The sequence below is a fragment of the Rhinoraja longicauda genome, chromosome 2 (assembly GCF_053455715.1).
Source record: "Rhinoraja longicauda isolate Sanriku21f chromosome 2, sRhiLon1.1, whole genome shotgun sequence".
NCBI classification, from domain to species: domain Eukaryota; kingdom Metazoa; phylum Chordata; class Chondrichthyes; order Rajiformes; family Arhynchobatidae; genus Rhinoraja; species Rhinoraja longicauda.
The window spans coordinates 86,467,019-86,493,500 of NC_135954.1; the positions used below are offsets into that span (position 1 = coordinate 86,467,019).

The following is a 26,482-nucleotide window of genomic DNA, read 5'->3' on the forward strand; positions in this document are numbered from 1 at the left end:
TTGCTAGGATATCATATTAACGTTAAATTCAAAATTAATTTTCAATAAAGCTGACAATCATTTAATCTGTTATTATCAGAACTGATGACAGCACATTCAATAATTACTTTCAAAAGAAAGTTAGACAAGATACAAAGTGTAATTCTAGAACTATGATTTACTAATTTATAATGCTATTATTTTATGCTAAATAAATCATTAAACACTTGCAATAATTGGTCAAGAGATAACTTTAAAAACTCCTCAATCTTCAAATAAGGAAGTTGTGATAAAAAAAATGTCAGCAATTGGGGAAAAAAAATCAAAATGTTCAAAGAAAGCATTGAAGGAATCTAAAGGATATAAAAAACAATATACACAATATCATGATATCACAATATATGCTTATGCATATGTGAATACAATGCAAAAATATGTAAGCAAACCTGATAACATCTACAATTAACATTTCTGCAAATTCCAGAAAGTAAAACATTAATCCAAACAATGTATATAATTTCTAAAACTTAAATGGAACCATCGTTGATTCTTCATTACTGATAGTATTACTCTATTTAAATTATACCAGGTTTTGAGGAGTAGGTAAGTGGGAGTAGATGGATTTGTCTTGAACATAGAATCAATATAGGCTTAGGTCAGAGTGACTTCCTTCTGTGCTTTAACAATTCAACTATTCTGTCATATGATGCATAGATTACATCTCCAAGAGGAAAATGGGAAAGACTAATTATCCATATGTAAACTAATCACAATTTATAACTTTAGATTCAAGGTCACATGAATATCAATATTACTTAAGCCATAAGAGGCAAGCAAATATTTTCCAAGAAGAAAAATTGGGTCTGCAAGCATTGCAAGGTAATTTATTTGTCTTTATCATTAGGCATTGTAAATGTATGTGACTAATATTCTGTTATAAAATCCTTAGTCATTACAACTGAAATTATCATTACATCATCACAAACATGATTATTTTAAAAGAGCAAAGGTCTCATGCTGCATTGATTATCAATGCATTGCAGCCTCAAGTTAGACACAACACTTATTGTAAAGAACAACCACTGTTGTATGATTTTGCTTCTCCCCGCTTTTGAGTATTCATTGTTGAAACTAAATAATTAATTCCCTTTTACTATTCATTGAAGGGTTTAATGCTGGACAAAGGGCTGGTAGGAGGAGGACTGGGGGGGGGTGTCTAATCTTCAAGGTCGGCTGCGGAAGGTACACCCCGGGGCATGAAGGCTGAAGGACCAGAGAGGGGAGAGACGGAGAGGGTGAAGTGTATGAGGGGGAGATGCGGTCTCACCGAGAACAAGCCGCGGAGAGGTGGTCGGGCCACCAAGAACAAAGAGGGACCTGATTGGGTGGGCACCGCGAACACGGAGGGACCCAGTGAGGGGTGGGCACTGAGAACAAAGAGAGTCCATCTGGACTATAATGAGTACTTTTGTAACTTTGTTGGCACCAAATACATGGCAGATCTTTGAATACTTTGTGTATTGTATGCAAAAACAAAGAATTTCACTGTACATGTGACAGTAAAGTATAATTGAATCACTGAATTGAATTGATGACAATGTGTTAATGTAGACAATCTAACCTTGAGGCAAATGTTCAGGGCCTCAAATGTGGGCTTTATCATATGACTGTTAAATGAACTGACCATGAGGAGAACCCAAAAATTGCTTTATTTTCCTCATCAGTTAGTACCAGTAAGCTTAATTGAGAAAATTTACACAATAAACCAGCCTAACATTCCAGTCCCAAACTGTTGCATTGATAAAAATACTATTTTAATATGTACAGGGGAATTGTTCCCTTACTCAACATGAAACCTTGTTGCCATTTGTTGGAACTCACTACATGGAAATTGAATGCTACATTTAATACTACAGTGAATACTAGAGCTATGCATTTTGGTAATCAAGAACTTTGGTTGATTAAAAAAAAAATGCAAAAGATGTGGTAAAGAAAGGTATTTTAGTCAGATTCCACTTGTTCCACCCCACTACTTTCTCCCATTAACTACTTTTTTTCCCTTCAAATTACTTTATGTCATTCCTTTTCCAACACCAGAATTGAATGTGCCTCCACTATTCCCGTTGCAGTGCATTCTAAATTCCAATCACTTGCTTCACACAAAGGTTTTACCGCATGACACTTTATGCCTTCTAATTCGCGAACATTTTGCCAATGAGGGCAGTCTCTATCTATTCTGTTAAGCCCTTTCATGATTTTAAATGCATTAATTAGATCCCTTTTAACCTATTATGTTCCAAGGAAAACAACTTCAGCTTCTCCAAATGATCCATAGCATTAAAATTTGTTCATCGCTGGATTTGATTCCTATTTCACCCTCACTTAGGCCTTCACATGTTTCCCAATGTGTGATACCCAGGATTGGACACAAAATTCCAGCTACGGCCCAACCCATCTTTTTATAAACGATCATCATTACATTTCTGCAAATTTGTGTTAAGGTGCTTACTTCAAAGTCTTATTTCATTTTATTTTATTCCAATTTCTTCACTTCTGAAATCTTATGATTAGATTGTACTCTCATATTCCTATTCCTAGTTACCTCTTTGAATTTGTGAGCAATCTTGTTGGTATCCACCTCTGTGGGAGAAAGCACATCACTGGTTTCAGGCAGGTCAAACACTTCAATCGCCACCTCATCACCAGTAAGTACAGAGCCCACTTCATCATCATCATCTTCATCAGTGGCATATTCTCCTGTCTTAACATCAAATCACAGTTTTGCACATATGAATACTGAAGCTAAACTTACAAAAGACATTTCAAACTATGAAAAGGCTTTAAGATACAACAAACTGTACATTTATTTTAGGTGTATGTTAGTGTGTGGGTAAGTTGCTGGACAAGAGTTAGACTTCTGACCCAGATGCATGATTTCAAATTGGCCAGATGTATGATTTCAAAATGCATCATAACAACTGGGGAATTAGTAATCAATGAAGTTGGAATAGTTTTCTGTTGAATGCACATTTATTTAGTTGCAGAATAGGTGCAATATTAACAATAATTAATATTATAACATTAGACTTGGCAGGATGTGATTTTTATGTTTTATAATGGGTACAATGGCATGCCAGTTAGAAATATTGTACTATTATTTTTTTAGTCCAATCAAATTATTTCAAAGGTTTTGAGATTACGAAAAGAATGATTTACATTTATGAAAAAAAATTGTTCCCTGATCTTTCTACAAATACAGGTCAGCATGTTATGCAAATGTCTGATAATAAGATAAATGGCTCTTCACAAAAAATCTCTTCCCTAAACACATAGAAAGAACACTTTGTTCACTGCAAGTAGGGCTGAACGGATATTAGAAGAAATATATCCTTAGTTTTGAATAATGAGCTTCCATGTGCATGCATAGTCTGCTCACGTGTGGTTTTAAGTCATAATTTTTTTCATGTTTTCTCATGACATAGGACACCAATTAGTTCACTGACATGATGCCAGCTTTCAAAGCATTCTCATCAAATTTCATCTAATTTTCTTGCCACCCACCTACAAATAAGGACAATTTATAATAGTCATTTAACTTAACAGAAAATCTCCGGGATAGAAACATAGCCCTTCGAGCCAGCATCACCATTCAATATGATCATGGATAATCATGCAAAATCAGCACCCCGTTCCTGCTTTCTCCCCATATCCCTTGATTCCGTTAGCCCTAAGAGCGACATCTAACCCTCGCTTGCATATGTTGTATGCATGTATGCATCAGATGTAGTAGGAAACCAGCACATCCAAGGGAAAGGCATATTACAGTGAGAATGTGCAGCCAGGCGTATGTAAAATAAATTCTAAATCTAAAATATCTGCCTGTATTAAGTTGATTATTTTACATTTTATTATATCAAATGTTATTCCACAGCTAATCAGGTTACCATGTCACATCACTGCCTATATCTCTCGTTTCCCTTATCCCTAACCAGTCTGTAGAAGGGTCTCGACCAGAATCGTCACCCATTCCTTCTCTCCAGAGATGCTGTCTGTCCCTCTGAGTTACTCTAGCTTTTTGTGTCTACCAAGTCTGTTACCTGAATATTCAAAATATATTACAATTCTATTCCCTGAAAGGTCATGACCCATACAATTTTCTGTTTGACAACCATATTAAGACTCCACTGGAGCAAGTGGAGATAATTAAATGATACAGTTGAGATGCCAAGTCCAAATTCCCCTGTTATTTGCAAGGCAAAGCACATCTACAATCATATCAGTGATTAAAAAATACTGCTTCCAGTGCACCCAAAATATATCTAGTTTTAAAACAGCTGTTATCTTTTTGGCCTGTGATCAGAATTTGAAGATCAATAGCATGGGTCTTCAGCTTCACTTGAAAAGTAGTGTCACCATTTTCTGCAGAAGTAAAAAATGTAGCTAAATTGACAGCTGCCTTTCTCCTCTGTGGCTTGATACATGAAGTAATATTCCAGTATTTTTCATTTGTTTATTTTTGAGAATTGTGTTTGGCTTTTTCCATTTTCTGAGATGATTTAAAAAGAATCAATTAACCAATTAAATTTTCCACAAATTAAAATTATAACAAGCACATAAAAGTTATAAACCTGCAAAAAATAAAAACAAAAAACATTGGAAATACTTAGCAGGTCAGACCGGAATCATGGAAAGAGAAACAGTTTTAATCTTTTAAGTAAAGATGCAGCGTGACTTGCAGAATATTTCCAGTATTTTCAGTTTTTATTTTAGATTTCTAACATCTGTTTCAATGCCCCAGACTAGTCACATCAAAGCAATGGCCATAAAAGCACAGCAACACCTCAAATTCCTGAGAAGGCGTAGAAATTTTGGCATATCCCCAACAACCCTCACCAACTTCTTCAGACATGCCATAGAAAGCATCACAGCATGGTTGGGCAACAGCTCCATCCAAGACCCCTAGAAATTGCAGTGAGTTGTGGACATAGTCCAGAGCATCACGCAAACCAACCTCCTTTCCTTCTACACTTCACGCTGCCTCTGCAAGGCCATCAACATAATCAAGGACTACTCTCACTCCCTCTTCTCCCCTCTCCCATCAGGCAGGAGGTACAGAGGTTTGAAAACACATTCCTCCAGATACAGGGACAGTTTCTTCCCAGCCGTTATCTGGCAAATGAAGCGTCCTCACACAAGTGAAAGTACTGTCCTGACTTCCAATCTACCTCATCGGAGACATTTGAACTTCCTTTAATCAGATTTTATCCTGCACTAAATGTTGTATCCTTTATCTGTACTCTGTGGACGGCTTGATTGTAATCTTCATAATTATCATCATAATCATACTTTATTAGCCAAGTATGTTTTGCAACATATGAGGAATTTCATTTGCCATACAGTCATACTAGTAAAAAGCAACAGAACACACAAAATACATTTTTAACATGAACATCCACCACAATGACTCCTCCGCATTCCTCACTGTGATGGAAGGCGAAAAAAAGCTTAATCTCTTTGTCCTCCAGCGGTTGGGGGCCTCTAACCTTCCGTTGATGGGATGATCTTACTCCCGTAGCTGGCGGCAGGCCTTCCTCGTCGGGGCAATCAAGCTCCTGCATCTGGGGGGGGGGAAATCTCAGCTCTCCTGTGCCGGGCGAGCAGACCCGTGTCGGGGCTATCGTACCTTGTGTGGCATCGGAGCTTCCCGATGTCTGTCTCAACCTGAGACTGCGAGCTCCTCGATGTTAAAGTCCGCAGGCCGCGGTTGGAGCGTCGATCCCAGGCAAGGAATCGGCTCCGATGGTAAGTCCACGTCCCTTGGTGGGGCTAAAAGTCAGTCCCGATAATCTTGTCTAGTCTTTTATCATTAACTGGATTGCACGCAACAAAAAGATTTTTACTGTACCTCAGTACACAATTAAATTGGTCCAAACTGGCACATGATAAATTGGCAGATTCTCCATTGTAGGGGTGAGAGATCAGTAGATAGTTCACACTCAATCACTCTACTTCATGGCCTCCATTTATTGACCCTCTAATTCACCTTGAGTGGGTGCTGCTGAGCCACTTTCTTGCTAGACTGCTGCAGCCTTTTTAAATGAAGATACACTCATAACGTTGTTCATTGGAGAAGGTAGGAATAAATCACAACATTTGAACTTGAACATCTTCAACAGAAGCAAGTCATTTACCCCACTGTATCTTGCCAGTCAAATGCAGTTATCCAACCAAATCTCAATTTCCAGTATGAGGATTTTAGCCTTGTAGGTCACAGTTCTTTAAATACACCTTTAAAGCAGTTTCTGCGTCTATTACCTGATCAGGCAGTGAGTTCCAGTCCTGTATCAATTATCCTCCTTTCTCTTCTTATCCTTCTATCAATTATTTTAAGCCCGTGCCTCCTTAACACAGGGAGTGGGATTAAATTGGAAGGACATAACTAGGCCCTCAATTCTGTACATCATAAAAATATATAAGAATGAAGATCATGAAGCGATCACTCCACTCCACTCCACAAGCCTACTTCCTCCATTACAAATGTTATTATGGCTGATCTGATTGTAACTTCAACATTGCATTCCCATCTAGTTATGGTATCATTTAAATCCGTTGCTCGAAGAATTTATCAACTGATCCCATAAAAAATTCAGACTTTGCTTCCACCGCCTTTCAGGAAGAGTTTTTGCCCCATACTGTTGTGAGCTTAATTTTTTACCTCATCATCGTCCTCATCATACTGGGCATAGTGCTGTTCAAGCAGTTCTCTTTGATGCCGTTCTTCCTCTAGAGTTTGTCTGATCAGTTGAGCTACTTCACTGCTCTGTCCAGGTTTTTCTCGGCCAATGAGGAATCTAAAGAACATACGATGTTCTGTTTAATTTTGAACTACTGTTACTCATCATAATCAGTGGTAATATTATAAACATTAGGAAAAAAATATTTTCTCTCTATGCTATTGTACTACTTTATATATTATGTTTGAACTGCTTGAGCCTCATCCACATGGAGAAAATATTATTGAATTTAAAATGTTCCAAATTATCACTCCAAATTATCTTGAATTCAGACTAAAAATGAAAGCTTCTAAGTCCAAACATATATTTGTTTGCAGGTGCTGTCCAGCAAGATATCACAATGGTTACATTACCCAAGATCTTTAGTGGGCAAATTAAACATTCCTTACCTAACTTTGCCTTTAGTTGTTCGTAGAACAGTAGCAGCAAAGCTCTGGGTAACACCAACCAGACTGATTCCATCTACTTCCACAATCTGATCATTGACCTGAATTCTGTATCATAGAAAAATCACCAAGAAAATTGTGATAATTATATATCATTGTGCACACTAAACGAAGGGGATAAAAACATGTTAGATTTCAGTGTTTGGACAGTAAATTTAGCCATAACAATCTTAAAAAGAAAGCAGTTCCAATTTCACTTTCATGTACATTATCACCAATATGCATATTGAATGTTAGCATCCAAATCAGTGGCTGTGGATATTAAGTTGCACAATAAGGTAAAATATCATGAAATTATGGAGCTGTGGGATGCAATGAATATTACTGTTATAACAGAACTTTATTGTCATTCGGTATAAATACCGAACGAAATTTCAGCAGTCACAAGTCACAGCAAAAAAGAAAAGAACACAGGACACACGACCCCAACACAAACATCCATCACAGTGACTCCAAACATCCCCTCACTGTGATGGAGGCAATAAAACTTCCACTCTCTTCCCCCCGCGCCCACGGACAGGCAGCTCGACCCCTACCGAGGCAACCGACACGCACAGCCCCCGCAAGGGGATGGAAGGCCCCGCAGCCGAGCCGCCCCGGGCACCGAAACGACCCGCGGCCGAGCCACGCTGGCGATGTTAAGTCCAGCGGCCAAGCCGCGCCGGGCGATGGAAGGCCCCGCGGCCGCTGCTAAGTCCCGCGGCCGAGCCGCACCGGGCACTGAAACATCCCGCGGCCGAGCCGCGCCGGCGATGTTAAGTCCCGCAGCCGAGCCGCGCCGGGCGATGGAAGGCCCCGCGGCCGCGCCAGGCTCTGAACCGTTCCGCGGCCGAGCCGCACCGGGCGATGGAAGGCCCCGCGGCCGAGCCGCACCGAGCGCTGAACTGTCCCGCGGCCGTACCGGGCGGTGGAAGGCCCCGCGGCCGAGCCGCGCCGGGCACTGTTAGGTCCCGCGGCCGAGCTGCGCCGGGCACTGTTAGGTCCCGCGGCCGAGCCGCGCCGGCGATGTTAAGTCCAGCGGCCGAGCCGCGCCGGGCGATGGAAGGCCCCGCGGCCGAGCTGCGCCCCGGGGAAGAGACCTAATAAAAGAAAGGTTTCCCCCGCCCCACCCCACCCCCCCACACCCCACACATACACAGCCAATTATCTTTAATTTCTGCACTATCAAATGATAACCAGCACCCTCTGTCCTCAGCCACAAGTCTATGCACATGTTAGTTCCAGCCACCAGGCTTTCAAAACTATCAGTGCCTGGTAAACCTGGAATCTGACTAATTTAGAATGGAAAGGTACTATTGTTGTGATAGGAGAGTCAAATAAGAATGTTTGCTTAAATCATGTGGTATTTTACATCCAAAGCGATTGTGGGCAGAAGGTAAGAGAGAAGCAATTAGAAACTGTAAACAAAAATGTTCTTCTCAGTGATCCCTGCACTGCTGTTAACTATGAACTCTGTTGCAGCCACTTTAATAAAGGCTATCAACCCCTACCAAGGCTTACTTCCAAGCCCTTGCAAAAATCTGTTACTGCTAGGAACAATTTTTGATAATTTCTCCCAAAGATGTTGGATAACAATTTATAGTGTCCATCTGACATGACCTCCATGGTGCGATAGCTGGGAACATACTTAAGTTAAATAACATGGCATTTTTGTTAGCATGCTGCTGTAATACAAAGCGGTGGTGGGGTGTATCATTATTAGGTTGAAGGTCGATGGAATGAAATCAATTGTCCCATCAGCCTTGGGTGCACCTGTACCCACATTCATTGTCGCAGAATTCATATTCACCTTCTGAGAGTGAATCAGTGGAAAATTGTAATCCCCAGCAGTATTCTCAGGGCCTGTGTGGAACAGCAGGCAGGGGTATTTGCGGACATCTTTGTCCTCTCCCCATTCCATTCTGAGATTCCCACCTGCTTTCAGACGACCATACTGATTCCAGTGCCAAAGAAAACAAGGCCTTAATGACTACCATTCAGTAACTCTGACATCGACCATAATGAAGTGCTTAAAGTCTGGTCATGGCACCCAATAACTACAGCCTCCCAGACAGCCTTAATCTATGGTAGTTTGCCTACCATGGCAACAGGTCAAAGGCAGATGCCATCTCTCTGGCCCTACACTCATCACTGGAACATCTGGATAACAAGAACATTAATGTCAGATTCCTATTTATTGATTATAGCTCACCCTTGAACATTATAATCCCAAATTAATCATCAAACTTCTGGACCTAGGAGTCAACATCCCCTTCTGCAGCTGGATCCTCAACCTCCAGACCAATAGACCACTAGCAGCAAGAATAGGTGACAAAACATGCTCCATGATAATTATCAACATCAGTGTCCCACAAGGACAATTTCTCAACCCCTTACAAAGTCACAACTGTGCAACAAAATTTTGCTCTTAACTCCATTTGGCGAGGACCAGTTCTCGAACAATGATGAGATGAAGGAGATAGAGAGTTTAGTGACATGGTGTCTAGACAAAAATCTCTTCCTCGATGTCACCAAGACAAAGGAGCTGGATATCAACTTCAGAAAGCGGGGTAATATACATGCCCCTTTCGTGTTCTTGTTCTATGTCTGTATAAAACTTGAGAGTCTTCAAGCTATAACAGAAGTCTTTATTACATTAACTCAATGCTGGCAGCAAGACAACGAAAATGGCTGCAACCCCACGAGCTGACTGAACACTCCACACCACACAGCCAAGATAACTATGTACAAAACATCTCCCTTTGTCCTGTGCAGCGCCACCTGCTGCACAGGAGGGGCAACTGGTCCTCCCACCCCACACAGTCCATCAAACATCACAGCCCCAGTCAGCAATGGTGCCTAAATGGAGATTGCCAAGAGTTTAATTTCCTAGGCATAAATATCAACAAACTGTCCTGGACCAATCACAGTGAAGCTATGGCCAAGAATGCACACCAATTCCTCCAATTCTTCAGAAGGCTATGGAAGTTCAGCATGCCCCCAATGATTCTTACCAGTACAAATGCACCATAGAAAGCACCTATCTTAGCCTTTTTGCCCAGTCCATCACACAGATCAGCGTCTCCCCCGTTCCCTCTCCCCAGGTAAGCATGTCAGTAGAATTGGCCACGAGTTCCATGCCATAAGGCATCAGCACGAAGCAAGTTGATGTCAACAGTCCTATTGTAGAACCAGTCAACAATGTTGAAAGAAGGGAGAGAGAAAACATGGAATTATAGACCAGTTAGCCTGACATCGGCAGTTGGGAAGATGCTGGAGTCAATCATAAAAGATTAAATAGCAGCACATTTGGATAGCAGTAACAGGATCGGTCCGAGTCAGCATGGATTTACGAAGGGGAAATCATGCTTGACTAATCTTCTGGAATTTTTTGAGGATATAACTAGGAAACTGGACAAACGAGAGCCAGTGGATGTAGTGTACCAGGAATTTTAGAAAGCCTTTGATAAGCCCCACATAGGAGATTAATGAATGAATGAATGAATAAGTTTATTGGCCAAGTATGCAGATACAAGGAATGTGCCTTGGAGCTCTGCTCACAAAATGACAACACAAACAAACAATTAAAAATAAAGCATAAACACATCAAAACAATAAGGATATACCATTACGGTCTAAACATGTGGGTGAAAATAAACCAGAGCAAAAAAGAGACTACAGACTTTGGTTATTGAGTAGAATTATCATTCGTGGAATAAAGCCGTTTTTATGTCTGGCTGTGGCTGCTTTGACAGTCCGGAGTCGCCTTCCAGAGGGAAGTGCTTTCGAAGAGTTTGTGGCCAGGGTGAGAGGGGTCAGGGATGATCTTGCCCGCTCGCTTCCTGGCCCTTGCAGTGTACAGTTCGTCAATGGGGGGAAGGTTGCAGCCAACTACCTTCTCAGCTGTGCGAACGATCCGTTGCAGCCTCTGGATGTCGTGCTTGGTGGCTGAGCCAAACCAGACCATGATGGAGAAGGTGAGGATGGACTCAATGATAGCAGTATAGAATTGGACCATCATTGCCTGTGGCAGATTGTGTTTCTTCAGTTCCTGCAGGAAGTACATCCTCTGTTGGGCCTTTGACTGTGGAGTCGATGGTGGCCCCCAATTTAAGGTCCCTGGAGATGATGGTTCCAAGGAACTTAAATGACTCCACAGATGTGACTATGGTGTTGTTGATGGCGAGTGGGGGGAGGGGAGGGCGATCTCCGAAAGTCTACAATTAGTTCCACTGTCTTGAGAGCATTGAGCTCCAGGTTGTTGCGATGGCACCAGGACGCCAGCTGTGTCACTTCCCATCTGTAGGCATATTCCTCTCCATCCTGGATCAGTCCAATCAGTGTAAGTGTCATCCGCAAACTTGAGGAGCTTGACAGAGGAGTCTGTGGAGGTGCAGTCGTTGGTGTAGAGAGAGTAAAGGAGAGGGGAGAGTACGCAGCCTTGCGGTGCTCCTATGCAGAGGGTCTGCGGGTCCGAGATGTGCTTTCACAGCCTCACATTCTGCTTCCCCAGCCTCACATGCTGCTTCCTGTCTGTCAGGAAGTTGATGATCCACTGATAGAGGGGATCTTATTGAAACGTAAGATTATTGAGGGATTGGGCACGCTAGAGGCAGGAAACATGTTCCCGATGTTGGGGGAGTCCAGAACCAGGGGCCACTGTTTAAGAATAAGGGGTAGGCCATTTAGAACAGAGATGAGGAAGAACTTTTTCACCCAGAGAGTTGTGATTCTTTGGTATTCTCTGCCTCAGAAGGCAGTGGGGGCCAATTCTCTGGATGCTTTCAAGAGAGTTAGATAGAGGTCTTAAAGGTAGCGGAGTCAGGGGATATGGGGAGAAGGCAGGAACTAGATACTGATTGTGGATGATCAGCCATGATTACAGTGAATGGCAGTGCTGGCAAAGAGCCGAATGGCCCACATTGTCTATTGTCAGATCATTTTAGTTTACTTGCAGGTTCAACTTTCACAGTTTTCCAGCCAATTTGATTTACTTAAACAATAATTTAAGAAACTTAGAAACTTGCACAATGAAAGAGGTCACTTTCTTTTACATCAACAAACACTGAAGTCACTCTATATTGCCCTGCAGTCTAGTAGTTAACCATAGCTAAGCATGAAAGTCATGCAAAGAGTAACAACTTTGAAGTGATATCTAGACTACCCGTTTTATAAATGTTATACTGAAAGTTGTTCTATACTTGTGTGTACAAAAGAAATCCGGCAAATGATACAAGCAGATACTTATTTTCTTACCTTCTGTCTCTTTGAGCTGCGCCTCCCTCTGTAACGGTCTTCACAAAGATTCCTAGTTTTTCTAATCCTGCATCTGCTCCAACTCCCATTCCTATAATACTGATACCTAGACCATCCTCATCTGTGGAGCAACAGTGATAATTAAATGGCATGGGGTCAAGCTTAAACAATACATTGAAAATATAAGTTAATGCTTCACTTCATTATCCAACATTACCTTTTTTAACTTGGATAGAACATCCATCTTTGTACAAATTAATTAAATCATGAGCTGATTTTGCTGTTTTTTCAAATGATGAATTTCTATGTCCACCATTTGTTCTAATATTTAATACCGATAATATTTTAAATTAATGCAAGATAAAATAACAACCTTACAGCAGCATTGCGTCAGTACACTACTGCATTATCTGCCCACTGTTCTATCATTTGAGAAGAATACATCAAGCAATTCACAAAACACTTGATACAAAGTTGCAAAGACTTGATAATGAACCATAGTGGACATATAATTCATGGAAGATATAATGTTGCAATGATAATGAATAAAAGGTAGCCCTGCGACATGTATATTAACTTGTTATATCCAAGTGTATGCTTCACTCAATTAATTTGCTCAAAGATGTGGAACTGGACAGCACAGCCACAGGAACAGGCTCTTCAGCCCATGATATCTGTGCTGAACATGATGCTAAAACAAACTAATCTCACATAATCTAAACTAAGCCGGCACATAATCCAAATCCCTTCATTCTCTGCATATCCAAGTGACTATCCAAAGCCTCAAACACCACTATTGTATCTGCCTCTATGATCACCCTGGCACCATGTTCCAGGCAAACACCAGCTTCTGTGTTAAAAATAACCTTGTCCCACTCATCATCTTTAAACCTACTGAAAACAAAACAACATAATCAAGGAAAACAACATTAAATATTCTGCTGTTTACATAGCCAGATAGAGAAAGTGAATATGATCAATTACAAGTGTAACTTGTATTTCAGTTTAGTTTGTTGTCACATGTACCGAGGTACAATGAAAAGCTATTGTTGCGTGCTAACCAGTCAGCGGAAAGACAATACATGATTACAATCGAGCCATTTACAGTATAGATACTTGATAGGGAATAACGTTTTGTGCATGGTAAAGCCCGATCAAAGATAGTCCGAAGATCGGCAACGAGCTGGGTAGTAGATCAGGACTGCTCAATAGTTGTGGTAGGATAATTCAGTTGCAACAAAAAAGCTTTTCACTGTACCTTAGCGCACGTGACAATAAACTAAACTAAAAAACTTAAACTTGCCTTCTTCACAAGTGCTCAGTGTTGATGTTTTGAAATACATGCTTATCTTTTCACATCTCCTATTTCTTGATTTTGAAATTTTGATTCCACTCATAGCATTGAAGAAAGTTCACATATTATATCCTCTGACAATGTACATTTGTACTTCATTGTATCTTCATCTTCTTGACTTACCAGCTTCAGTGCAGTTGAATTCCATTCCCTTTAATCATCTCTTCCCCATTTTTAGCTGAGTGGATTATTCTGATTTCACCCCCATTTGCCTGTCATTGGAAGCTGGTGAAATCCCAGCACTAACTTAATTTTTTTGTTAAAACTCAATTCAATAACCAAGTTTAAGATTAAAAGAACAAGTACATGCTTTATAAAATCGGTGGAGGGAATGGACAGGTTACATTTTGGATTGGTTCCCTTCTTCAGTCTGATGACATTTGAGCAAGTACATGGATAGGAAAGATTGAGAGGGATATGGGTCAAATGCAGGCAAATGGGACTAACTTAGATGGACTTTTTGGTCAGCATGAAATGAGAAGGCTGTTTCCATGTAAAAACAAAGCACTGCAGATGCTGGCTTATACCAAAGAAAGACACAAAGTGCTGGAGTAACTCAGCAGTTCAGGCAGAATCTCTAGAGAAAAGGGATTGCCTTTGGTCTGAAGAAGAGTCCCAACCTGAAACTTCACCTATCCATTTTCTCCAGAGATGCTGCCTACTTGTGTCTATCAAAGAGATACTTTGTGTCTATCTTAGGCCTGCTTCCATGCTGATCGACTCTGCGAGAACTATAAATTTATTTTATAACAGGTATCTGTTATACAGATGTTTCTAAAACTTGGCAGTTTCACATTCATAAATACTGATCTTGTATTCAAAATTAGATCAATGAACAGAATTACCCCCCCCCCCCCCCTCAACTGGAAAGGGATTTGAACTCTTCTCTGGATAGGACCCAGAAAATGCTGTTAGTTGGATAGTTGTTTAGTGGAAATAAAGGGATAGGGAAGTGATCCATCTTCATGGATAGGATGTGCTTTTTCCAAATGAGACAGCTTTTGGAAATAAACTAAAGTCAAGAATAGCACAGAGTCAAACAGTATTTTATGTGATACTGCTAGATCTGCAGATGGATTGTTCATGGACTATTGGATCAAATATTTCATGAGTCCACAGCACAGAAAGACATGTGTTTCAAGGGCTCAAAGACACTCAGTTTGAGCTAAGAGAACTAATCACCTAGAGAAATATAGTGGCTTAAAGAAAGCCAAAGGCTTTGCAGGTGGAATTTACAAAGTACAGTTGTGCAATACGATGGTGGTGGGAGAACAAATGTTTAAGATGTTGAATGAGACGACCTCAAGAAGGCAGCTTTGATCTGGTTAATGGTGTTGCACTTATTCTGTTTTTGGTGCTACACTCATTCAGGAAAGCAAAGTATATTCCATACACCAGACCCGTGCATCATAGTTGGACATTTGTTGAGTGGAAATAAAAGGGGAAGGGAGATGATCCATCTTCATGGCTAGGATGTGCTTTTTCCAAATGAGAGAGCAATTGGAAAATCTTTAAGGTGTCAGAAGGCAAGGCCCTCACTGTGGGATACAAAGTCCCTGGCATACTCTTGTTACAATAATGTGTAGGTGTGGCTGGCGAGTTTGAATGACAAATGCAGGTGGTTTGATTCACTTACATGATCACTGTCCGTCACATTTATGGTACAGATGTTACAATAGACAATAGGTACAGGAGTAGGTCGTTCGGCCCTTCAAGCCAGCACCACCGTTCAATGTGATCATGGCTGATCATTCTCAATCAGTACCCCATACCTGCCTTCCCCCCATACCCGCTGACTCCACTATCTTTAAGAGCTCTTTCTAGCTCTCTCCTGAAAGCATCCAGAGAATTGGCCTCCGCTGCCTTCTGAGGCAGAGAATTCCACAGATTTACAAATCTCTGACTGAAAAAGTTTTTCCTCATCTCTGTTCTAAATGGCCTATCCCTTATTCTTAAACTGTGGCCCCTGGTTCTGGACTCCCCCGACATTGGGAACATGTTTCCTGCCTCTAACGTGTCCAATACCGTAATAATCTTATATATTTCAATAAGATCCCCTCTCATCCTTCTAAATTCCAGTGTATATATAGAAACATAGAAAATAGGTGCAGGAGTAGGCCATTCGGCCCTTCGAGCCTGCACCGCCATTCAATATGATCATGGCTGATCATCCAACTCAGTATCCCGTACATACCTTCTCTCCATACCCTCTGATCCCTTTAGCCACAAGGGCCACATCTAACTCCCTCTTAAATATAGCCAATGAACTGGCCTCAACTACCTTCTGTGGCAGAGAATTCCACAGATTCACCACTCTCTGTGTGAAAAAAAACGTTCTCATCTCGGTCATAAAAGACTTCCACCTTATCCTTAAACTGTGACCCCTTGTTCTGGACTTCCCCAACATCGGGAACAATCTTCCTGCATCTAGCCTGTCCAACCCCTTAAGAATTTTGTAAGTTTCAATAAGATCCCCCCTCAATCTTCTAAATTCCAGCGAGTACAAGCCGAGTCTATCCAGTCTTTCTTCATATGAAAGTCCTGCCATCCCAGGAATCAATCTGGTGAACCTTCTCTGAACTCCCTCTATGGCAAGAATGTCTTTCCTCAGATTAGGAGACCAAAACTGTACGCAATACTCCAGGTGTGGTCTCACAAATGCCCTGTACAACTGCAGCAGAACCTCCCTGCTCCTATACTCAAATCCCCTCGCTATGAATGCCAACATACCATTCGCTTTCTTCACTGCCTGCTGCACCTGCATGCCTACTTTCAATGACTGGTGTACCACGACACCCAGGTCTCGTTGCATCTCCCCTTCTCCTAATCGGCCACCATTCAGGTAATAGTCTGCTTTCCTGTTCTTGCCACCAAAGTGGATAACCTCACATTTATCCACATTATACTGCATCTGCCATGCATTTGCCCACTCACCTAACCTATCCAAGTCACGTTGCAGCCTCCTAGCATCCTCCTCACAGCTAACACTGCCCCCCAGCTTTGTGTCATCCGCAAACTTGGAGATGTTGCATTCAATTCCCTCGTCCAAATCATTAATATATATTGTAAATAGCTGGGGTCCCAGCACTGAGCCTTGCGATACCCCACTAGTCACTGCCTGCCATTCTGAAAAGGACCCGTTTACTCCTACTCTTTGCTTCCTGTCTGCCAGCCAGTTCTCTATGCACATCAATACTGAACCCACAATACTGTGTGCTTTAAGCTTGCATACTAATCTCTTATGAGGAACCTTGTCGAAAGCCTTCTGGAAGTCCAGATATAACACATCCACTGGTTCTCCCTTATCCACTCTACTAGTTACATCCTCAAAAAATTCTATAAGATTCGTCAGACATGATTTACCTTTCATAAATCCATGCTGACTTTGTCCAATGATTTCACCACTTTCCAAATGTGCTGCTATCCCATCTTTAATAACTGACTCTAGCATTTTCCCCACTACCGATGTTAGACTAGCTGGTCTGTAATTCCCCGTTTTCTCTTTCCCTCCCTTTTTGAAAAGTGGGGTTACATTAGCTACCCTCCAATCCTCAGGAACTACTCCAGAATCTAAAGAGTTTTGAAAAATTATCACTAATGCATCCACTATTTCTGGGGCTACTTCCTTAAGCGCTCTGGGATGCAGCCTATCTGGCCCTGGGGATTTATCGGCCTTTAATCCATTCAATTTACCTAACACCACTTCCCGACTAACAAGCCTACTCGCTCTGGTCTTTCAACATACGACAGTCCCGCCATTCCGGGAATTAACCTAGTGAACCTACGCTGCACGCCCTCAATAGCAAGAACATCCTTCCTCTAATTTGGAGACCAAAACTGCACACAGTACACCAGGTGCGGTCTCACTAGGGCCCTGTACAACTGCAGAAGGACCTCTTTGCTCCTATAATCAACTCCTCTTGTTATAAAGGCCAACATTCCATTGGCTTTCTTCACTGCCTGCTGTACCTGCATGCTTCCTTTCAGTGACTGATGCACTAGGACACCCAGATCTCGTTCTACATTCCCTTTTCCTAACTTGACACCATTCAGATAATAATCTGCCTTCCTATTCTTACCACCAAAGTGGATAACCTCACATTTATCCACATTAAACTGCATCTACCAACTCGCACAACCTGTCCAAGTCCCTCTGCAACCTCATAGCATCTTCCTCACAGTTCACACTGCCACCCAGCTTTGTGGCATCTGCAAATTCGATAATGTGACCTTTAATCCCATCATCCAAGTCATTAATGTATATTGTAAATAGCTGCGGTCCCAGCACCGAGCCTTGCGGTACCCCACTAGTCACTGCCTGTCATTCTGAAAGGGACCCGTTTATCCCTACTCTTTGTTTCCTGTCTGCCAACCACTTTTCTATCCATGTCAATACCCTACCCCAATACCATGTGCTCTAATTTTGCCCACTAATCGTCTATGTGGGACCTTATCAAAGGCTTTCTGAAAGTCCAGGTACACTACATCCACTGGCTCTCCCTTGCTCATTTTCCTAGTTACATCCTCAAAAAATTTCAGAAGATTAGTCAAGCATGATTTCCCCTTCGTAAATCCATGCTGACTCAGAACGATCCTGTTACTGCTATCCACATGCGCCGCATTTTCGTCTTTTATAATTGACTCCAGCATCTTCCCCACCACTGATGTCAGACTAACTGGTCTATAATTTCCTGTTTCTCTCTCCCTTCTTTCTTAAAAAGTGGGATAACATTAGCTACTCTCCAATCCACAGGAACTGATCCTGAACCTATAGAACATTGAAAAATGATCACCAATGCGTCCATGATTTCTAGAGCCACCTCCTTAGGTACCCTGGGATGCAGACCATAAGGCCCTGGGGATTTATCAGCCTTCAGTCCCATCAGTCTACCCAACACCATTTCCTGCCTAATGTGAATTTCCTTCAGTTCCTCCGTCACCCTAGGATCTCTGGCCACCATAACATCTGGGAGATTGTTTGTATCTTCCTTAGTGAAGACAGATCCAAAGTACCAGTTCAACTCGTCTGCCATTTCCTTGTTCTCCATAATAAATTCGACTGCTTCTGTCTTCAAGGGACCCACATTTGCCTTAACTATTTTTTTTCTCTTCACGTACCCAAAGAAGCTTTTACTATCCTCCTTTATATTATTGACTAGCTTACCTTTGTACCTCATCTTTTCTCACCGTATTTCCTTTTTAGTTGTCTTCTGTTGCTCTTTAAAAGAGTCCCTATCCTCTGACTTCCCGCTCTTCTTTGCTATGTTATACTTCTTCTCTTTTATTTGTATGCTTTCCTTGACTTCCCTTGTCAGCCACGGGTGCCTCTTACTCCCCTTAGAATCTTTCCTCCTCTTTGGAATGAATTGATCCTGCAACTTCTGCATTATTCCCAGGGATACCTGCCATTGCTGTTCCACCGACTTTCCTGCTAGGGTCTCCTTCCAGTCAAATCTGGCCAGCTCCTGCCTCATGCCTCTATAATCCCCTTTGCTATACTGTAATACTGACACTTCCGATTTTCCTTTCTCCCTCTCAATTTGTAGATTAAAATTTCTCATATTATGTCACTGCCTCCTAATGGCTCTTTTACCTCGAGTTCCCTTCTCAAATCAGGTTCATTACGCAACACTAAGTCCAGAATTGCCTTCTCCCTGGTAGGTTCCAGTACAAGCTGTTCTAAGAATCCATCTTGGAGGCACCCCACAAACTCCCTTTCCTGGGGTCCAGTACCAATCTGATTTTCCCAGCCTACCTGCATGTTGAAATCTCCCATAACCACCGTAGCATTTGCTACATGCCAATTTTAACTCTTGATTCAACTTGCACCCTATGTCCAGGCTACTGTTTGGGGGCCTGTAGATAACTCCCATTAGGGTCTTTTTACCCTTACAATTCCTCAGTTCTATCCATACTGATTCTACATCTCCTGATTCTATGTCACCCCTTGAAAGGGACTGAATATCATTCCTTACCAACAGAGCAACTCCACTCCCTATGCCCACCTGTCTGCCTTTTTGATAGGTCGTATACCCCTGAATATTCAGTTCCCAACCCTGGTCCTCTTGTAGCCATGTCTCTGTAATGCCCACAACATCATACTTGCCAATGTCTAACTGAGCCTCAAGCTCATTCACTTTATTTTTTATACTACGCGCATTCAAATACAACACTTCAACTTCGGTATTCACCTCCCCTCTCACACCATTGGCCCTGACCATCGGTCACCATTGGCCCTGACCTTACTCTCTTATCCCATCTTGAACTTTCCTTCCCATTTATTCGAGAGTCTTTTGCAATTTTGTCTGTATTCGCTTCCCCTTTAACTCCATCTTTATACTCCCAATTTGTCAACCCCTCCCCCCCCACTGCTTAGTTTAAACCCACACGTGTAGCACTAGCAAACCTGCCTGCCAGAATGTTGGTTCCCCTGCTGTTAAGGTGTAACCCGTCCCTTTTGTACAGGTCACCCCTACCCCAGAAGAGATCCCAGTGGTCTAAAAATCTAAATCCCTGCTCCCTGCACCAGCCCCACAGCCATACATTCATATCCCCTTTCTCCCTGTTCCTACCCTCACTAGCACGAGGTACAGGAAGCAATTCAGAGATAATCACCCTCGAAGTCCTACTTCTCAGTCTTCTTCCTAACTCTTTAAACTCACAACTACTTCCGGTTGATCGCCTTCCCTCGCTAGGATGTTCTGAAGCCGGTTACCTGACACTTATAAGCTCAGCCTGCAGGCCCTTTGGTCTATATATACACAAAATGCTGAAATAACTCAGCGGTCCGCATTGACCAAACTGATCTCCCGGTGGCTGAGCACTTCAACTCCCATTCCCAGTCTGACCTTTCTGTCATGGGCCTCCTCCAGTGCCATTGTGAGGCCCACCGGAAATTGGAGGAACAGCACCTCATATTTCGCCTGGGCAGTTTGCAGCCCAGTGGTATGAACATCGACTTCTCCAACTTTAGATAGTTCCTCTGTCCCTCTCTTCCCCTCCTCCTTCCCAGATCTCCCTCTATCTTCCTGTCTCCACCTATATCCTTCCTTTGTCCCGCCCCCCCTGACATCAGTCTGAAGAAGGGTCTCAACCCGAAACGTCACCTATTCCTTCTCTCCCGAGATGCTGTCTGACCTGCTGAGTTACTCCAGCATTTTGTGAATAAAGGCCCTTTGGTCTTGTTGCCTAAATCTGAACTCCCCTTCAAAGTGCAGCTCAGTTCAGGAAATTTCAAAGTAAACCTTGGCTCTTACTCCTACCTTTCTCAAGTTCCACTGGGAAAAGATCCAGCCTTTCTACACGCTTCTCCAATTCATATTCAGCAGATGCTGCAACTGGATCGACGTCATCATTTCTCCTATCATAGTCTTCATTAGAGTAAGTATGGAATACCTGTAAAAATAATAATTGCTCTTGTGTTTGGTTCACTTAGAAAATGAATGATTGAGCAAAAACAATTCATTAATAACAGGGATCGCTTATTTTTTGTAAGCACATCTGCTCAAAAGTTGTAAAACCAATAGAAACATAATTAGTGTATAAATCACATATTGATATGTCATAATGTTTTAACTTTTTTAAAATGTAAGAAAACACTAACAGAGAATTTCATGTACAAATTCAAAATTCATGATGGAAATAATTGTTATAGTACAAGATGATACTTAGTCAATTGAGTCCAAACCAACTCAATTTAAGTTATTCAGTTATTAGACACAAGAGACTGCAATCTGGAATCTAGAGCAAAGCAAAACAAAGAGGAATTAGGCAGCATCTGCGAAAAGGAATTGCAGGAGTTGACATTCGGGTCGTGACCCCACATCAGAACAAAAAGTGCTGCCCAACCCGCTGGAGGAACTCAGCTGGTCAGATAGCATCTTAGGAGAAAAATGATACATGACATTTCACGTTGGTACCCTTCTTCTGACTAGCCTTTAGTGCTAAGAAGAGCCCTAACCTGAAACATCACTTATCATTTTCCTCCAGAGATGCTGCCAGACCTGCTGAGTTACTCCAGCACTTTGTGTCTATCTTTGGTATAAACCAGCATCTGCAGTTCTTGATTTGTCCTCTGTGACAGGCAGTGACAAGTTGTGTGCAAGAGATCAGTGCCAGAACTCCATTTAGCTACTTAAATACAATGGATCTAAATATTACATCTCCAAATTGGCAAGCAACAAAGTTAGAAATGTGAACTCCAAGAACTATACCAAGAGGCTTCCAAAGTGATTTAGACAAGTTGGGTAAAATGTGAGGTTATCCATGTTGGTTTTAGAAACATAGAAAATAGGTGCAGGAGGAGGCCATTTGGCCCTTCGAGCCAGCACCGCCATTCATTGTGATCACGGCTGATCATCCACAATCAGTAACCTATGCCTGCCTTCTCCCCATATCCCTCGATTCCACTGGCCCCTAGAGCTCTATCTAACTCTCTTTTAAATTCATCCAGTGAATGATCAGCCATGATCACAATGAACGGCGGTGCTGGCTCGAAGGGCCAAATGGCCTCCTACTGCACATATTTTCTATGTTCCTATGAATTGGCCTCCACTGCCTTCTGTGGCAGAGAATTCCACAAATTCACAACTCTCCAGGTGAAAAAGGTTCTTCTCAGTTTTAAATGCTACTCACCTCAGTTTTAAATGGCCTTTCCTTTATTCTTAGACTGTGGCCCCTGGTTCTGGACTCCCCCAACATTGGGAACAATTTTCCTGCATCTAGTTTGTCCAGTCCTTTTATAATTTTATACGTCTCTGTAAGATTCCCTCTCATCCTTCTAAAATCCAGTGAATACAAGCTCAGTCTTTCCAATCTTTCCTCATATGACAGTCCCTCCATCCCAGGGATTAACCTAATGAACCTACGCTGCACTGCCTCAATAGTAAGGATGTCCTTCCTCAAATTAGGAAACAAAAACTACACACAATACTGCAGATGTGGTCTCACCTGGGTCCTACACAACTGCAGAAGGACCTCCTTGCTCCTATACTCAAATCCTCTCGTTATGAAGGTCAAAATGCCATTAGCTTTCTTCTACAATGAAAGACAGATAATCAACTTAATGGTCATAGATTGGAAAACAGGAAGGTGCAACAAGACTTGAGTGACCTTGCAGTGAAAGTAAGCATTCAGGTACAGCAAATAGTTAGGAAACCTAGTTGGATAGAGTGCAAAGATTTACAGGAATGATGTCAGGATTCTAGGGTCTGCCATGCCACTAGTTTATCACAACTGTTAGTGTTTTGAAATTTCTAGAAAATCCTAGGTTATGCTCAGTCTTCAACTGTTATCAGGCATTCACTATATTAAACATTGCAATGAGCCAGAAATTCCTGCAGAACACAATGTTTTATTTTCCATCAAAAAATATCACTCTAGTTTTTAAGCATATCTTTACTTAATACCTAACTCCTACTCAAATTGGTGGTAAGCAGATCTGATATGCTCAATACCAAGATGACCTTCAAACCCCACAGTTAGCTGAAATACAAGGACTGTCATAACTTAAGCTACAGCAGAAGCTAAACTCTAACAGAATAATGGATGATCTTCAAAAGAAGATTTGCACGAGTATGTTTGGAAAAGTACTTTGAGATGGTGGACAAAGTATCGCGATTCATTCAGAGGCAAAGTACAAAAGCAAAGAGCCAATTTAAAAGACTGGTTAGGCGAGAACTGAAATATTGGGTCCAATTCTGATTGCTGCATTTTATAATAAATGTAAAGCTTCAAAACTATGTGAAATGGTTTATAAGAATGATCGTGGACGACTGATGCTGTTGAGTTATAACAGAGAGGCAGGACTGTTCCCCTTGTAAATGTTGCACCAAGATTAGATAGAGGCGCTAAAAGATCATGATTGTTCCAGCCAAAAGTTCAAAGACCTGACAACACGCTTTAAACTTGGACCACAATTACATGGGGGATGCAAGGGAAATCTCTACTCAGTAGAAAAATTACAAACTTCAAAAGAGAATTGGATAGGCAGCTGAGATAGAATAATTCTAAGGCAAGGGAGAAAGACCAACGAATGAGCTCTAGGATAGCTGTACGATGAGCCAGTATAACTCCATAGGCTGCATAGTCTCCTGCCCTATATTTCTGGTGAAGCATGTCCTTGAGGGCTCCAGTTACTCAAATCAAAAATTAATTGAATTATATCCTTAACATGACCCTAATTTTTCTTTAAATATGTTACCTTCACTTCTCTTTGCAAATTGTAATTTTTAAACTGGTCACTTTATACAAATGACATTTCCTATCTCTGTTCATTTTTTGTCTTTTATTTAAAAAGAGATAAAGCATGGAAATAGATCCTTTGGCCCTCTGAATCCATGTCTTTTACTGATCACTCATTCATTACATGGTACATTCAATGGTACATTATCCCAATTTTTCATCCACTCCCTACACATTAAGGACAATTTTACAGAGGCCAATTAACCTACAAACCAGCCTGCCCTTTGGGATGTGGGAGGAAAACAGAGCACCCAGAGAATATCCATGTGGTCACAGGGAGAACATGCAAACTCCACACAAACAGCACCCACAGTCAGGATTGAACCCAAGTTGCTGGTACTGTGAGACAGCAGCTCTATGAGCTGTGCACTCTTATTAAATCTTTCCACAAACCTTTCAAGTTTTCCTTTTTCATATTTTCTTATGACAAAAGCAGCCCTTTGGCCCTCAGGGTTCCATCAATAGAATGCCCCGACTTATTTCCATTGCAAACTTTTGTCTTTCACATGACCACTATCTCTTCAACCCCCCCCCCCCCCCCGCCAAAAAAAATGCTGGCAGTAATTAAATGGATCTTTGGATGATAAAGAATGCAATCTTTTAAGTTGTGTAGAACTCCTTTTAATCAGTTCTCCTGCCCCCCAAAGTGCACAAAAAAACTTTAACACCAAAGCGCACATATCGATTCTGATTAATGTTATCAATGTTTGTCAATGAGAAAAGTTTGCACAAGATATTGCCAATGATAGACAACATGGCCCAGAAAATCATTAACATGTTCAAGATTCAATCAATGCGAATGTTCTCAAAAATGAATGGTTTGTCAAACAAATTATAGCTTTCTTTCATCCATTCATCCCCTTTAGATTTGGACATCAGGGCAGAAAAGTTTGACAACCAATTTTTAAAGGTCTCTTTCACAAGAGATAACAATGAACCACTGTCAAATATAAGCCCCACTAATTAAGAATTATTATTTTCCCTGAAGGACTTCAGTGAACCAAATGAGTTTGTAATAATCTAATTTCATGGTCATTCCCGTGTTTACTTAATCAGGAATTATTTTATTAATTGAAATTTCTCAGTTGTTGCAGTGGGATTTGAAATCAACTTTGAATCATAATGCACATGTCAGGATAACAGGTCAGTGTATTAACCATCCCACCATTCGCAAATGTCCAACAATTTATTAATCTTATTTCGTAACCACATAACGAAGGAGCCATCTGGCACATTGCTGGGTGTTGGACCAAATCCTTTCTGCCACTTATTTCCATTTAACTGCTTCCCTCTCGCATGCCCATCAACTTCGTCCCAATTCTCATTGAGTCAGAGTCAGGCATCAGAGTTTTCAGGAACCTGTACCTTCTTCACAGAAGTTGCGAAACAAGAGTGTGGTCAGCAGGGTGTGGGTCTTTGATGATATGAGCTGCCTTTTTGAGGCAGCCTCTCCTGTAGATCCCATAGATGCTGGGAAGGTCAATACCCAAGATGGACCAGATAATGAATACCACTTCCAGCTGCCTCCTTCATTGCTGTTCCAAATTACTGAACCAGGCCATGATACAACCAATGCTCTCTACCGTACACCTAGAGTATGCGTCAAAATACTCACTACTCACCTCACGAATTTCACTGTACCTTAATTGGTACATGTGACAGTAAACTGACATTTAAACCTTGAAAATACTGAATCTCCTAAATCTTCCAAGGAAATAGGTAATCATTGAAACGTGTCACCTTACTCTTCTTGGGGACCCGGATTTGGATTTCCTCTTTAAAGCAGATGGAGACCACGGACCTTAGTAGCGAAAGGTCGACAAGTCCATAAAATCTCCAGTCAGTTGGTTTGTGCAGATTTTAAGAACATTGCTCCTTACACCATTGGGGCTAGGCTTTACAAAGGTTCACCCTCGTGAAGGATCTTCTGACATCAGCCTCGGTGATGGAGATTAGTGTTGTTGGGAATTAAGGGGCTCCCGAGAAGGTACATTGATGTTCTCCCTTTCGAAGCAAGCATAGAAAACAGTGTTTGTCTGGAAATTAATGATGGAATGCTGGCACTTGAGCTATATTTGGTTTAATCTTATGGGAAGTAATGGCATGCAGGCCCTTGTCACAGCTGCTGAATATTTGTCTCGTCTTCCGGTTTAGACCGAACGTGTCTTTTCACTTTCTCAATTGCCTTATTGGGGTCTTGTCTTGACTTCTTTTAATGACCCAGTATTGCCAGACTTTATTGCCTTAAATCTGGACATAATCCAGTAGATTATGGACATCCAAATTCAAAGGTTATAGTTAGGAAACACAGATGATCTTGGTGGGAACACGCTCTTCCGCACATTTTCTTATAAAATTTGTATCAGCTGTGCCATATTAGTTCCTGCCCATTGCGAAGTCCTTTAATATCGCTCAGTTTACTGATGCCAAGC

The 26,482-nt window shown here is 41.6% G+C and overlaps 1 protein-coding gene across 5 annotated transcripts in view; it reads right to left on the bottom strand.

Moving 5' to 3' along the window:
- Positions 1-26,482, bottom strand: part of ppp1r9a (protein phosphatase 1, regulatory subunit 9A) — a 127,747-nt gene that overhangs the window by 82,136 nt on the left and 19,129 nt on the right. For all 5 annotated transcript variants that reach the window (XM_078422570.1, XM_078422560.1, XM_078422551.1 and 2 more), the window contains exons 2-6: positions 21,071-21,203; positions 12,455-12,575; positions 7,163-7,267; positions 6,695-6,830; positions 2,582-2,740 (exon numbers count right to left, since the gene is read on the bottom strand). In XM_078422570.1, coding sequence (XP_078278696.1) covers positions 2,582-2,740; positions 6,695-6,830; positions 7,163-7,267; positions 12,455-12,575; positions 21,071-21,203 — 654 coding nt within the window. The remainder of the gene's footprint in view (positions 1-2,581; positions 2,741-6,694; positions 6,831-7,162; positions 7,268-12,454; positions 12,576-21,070; positions 21,204-26,482) is intronic.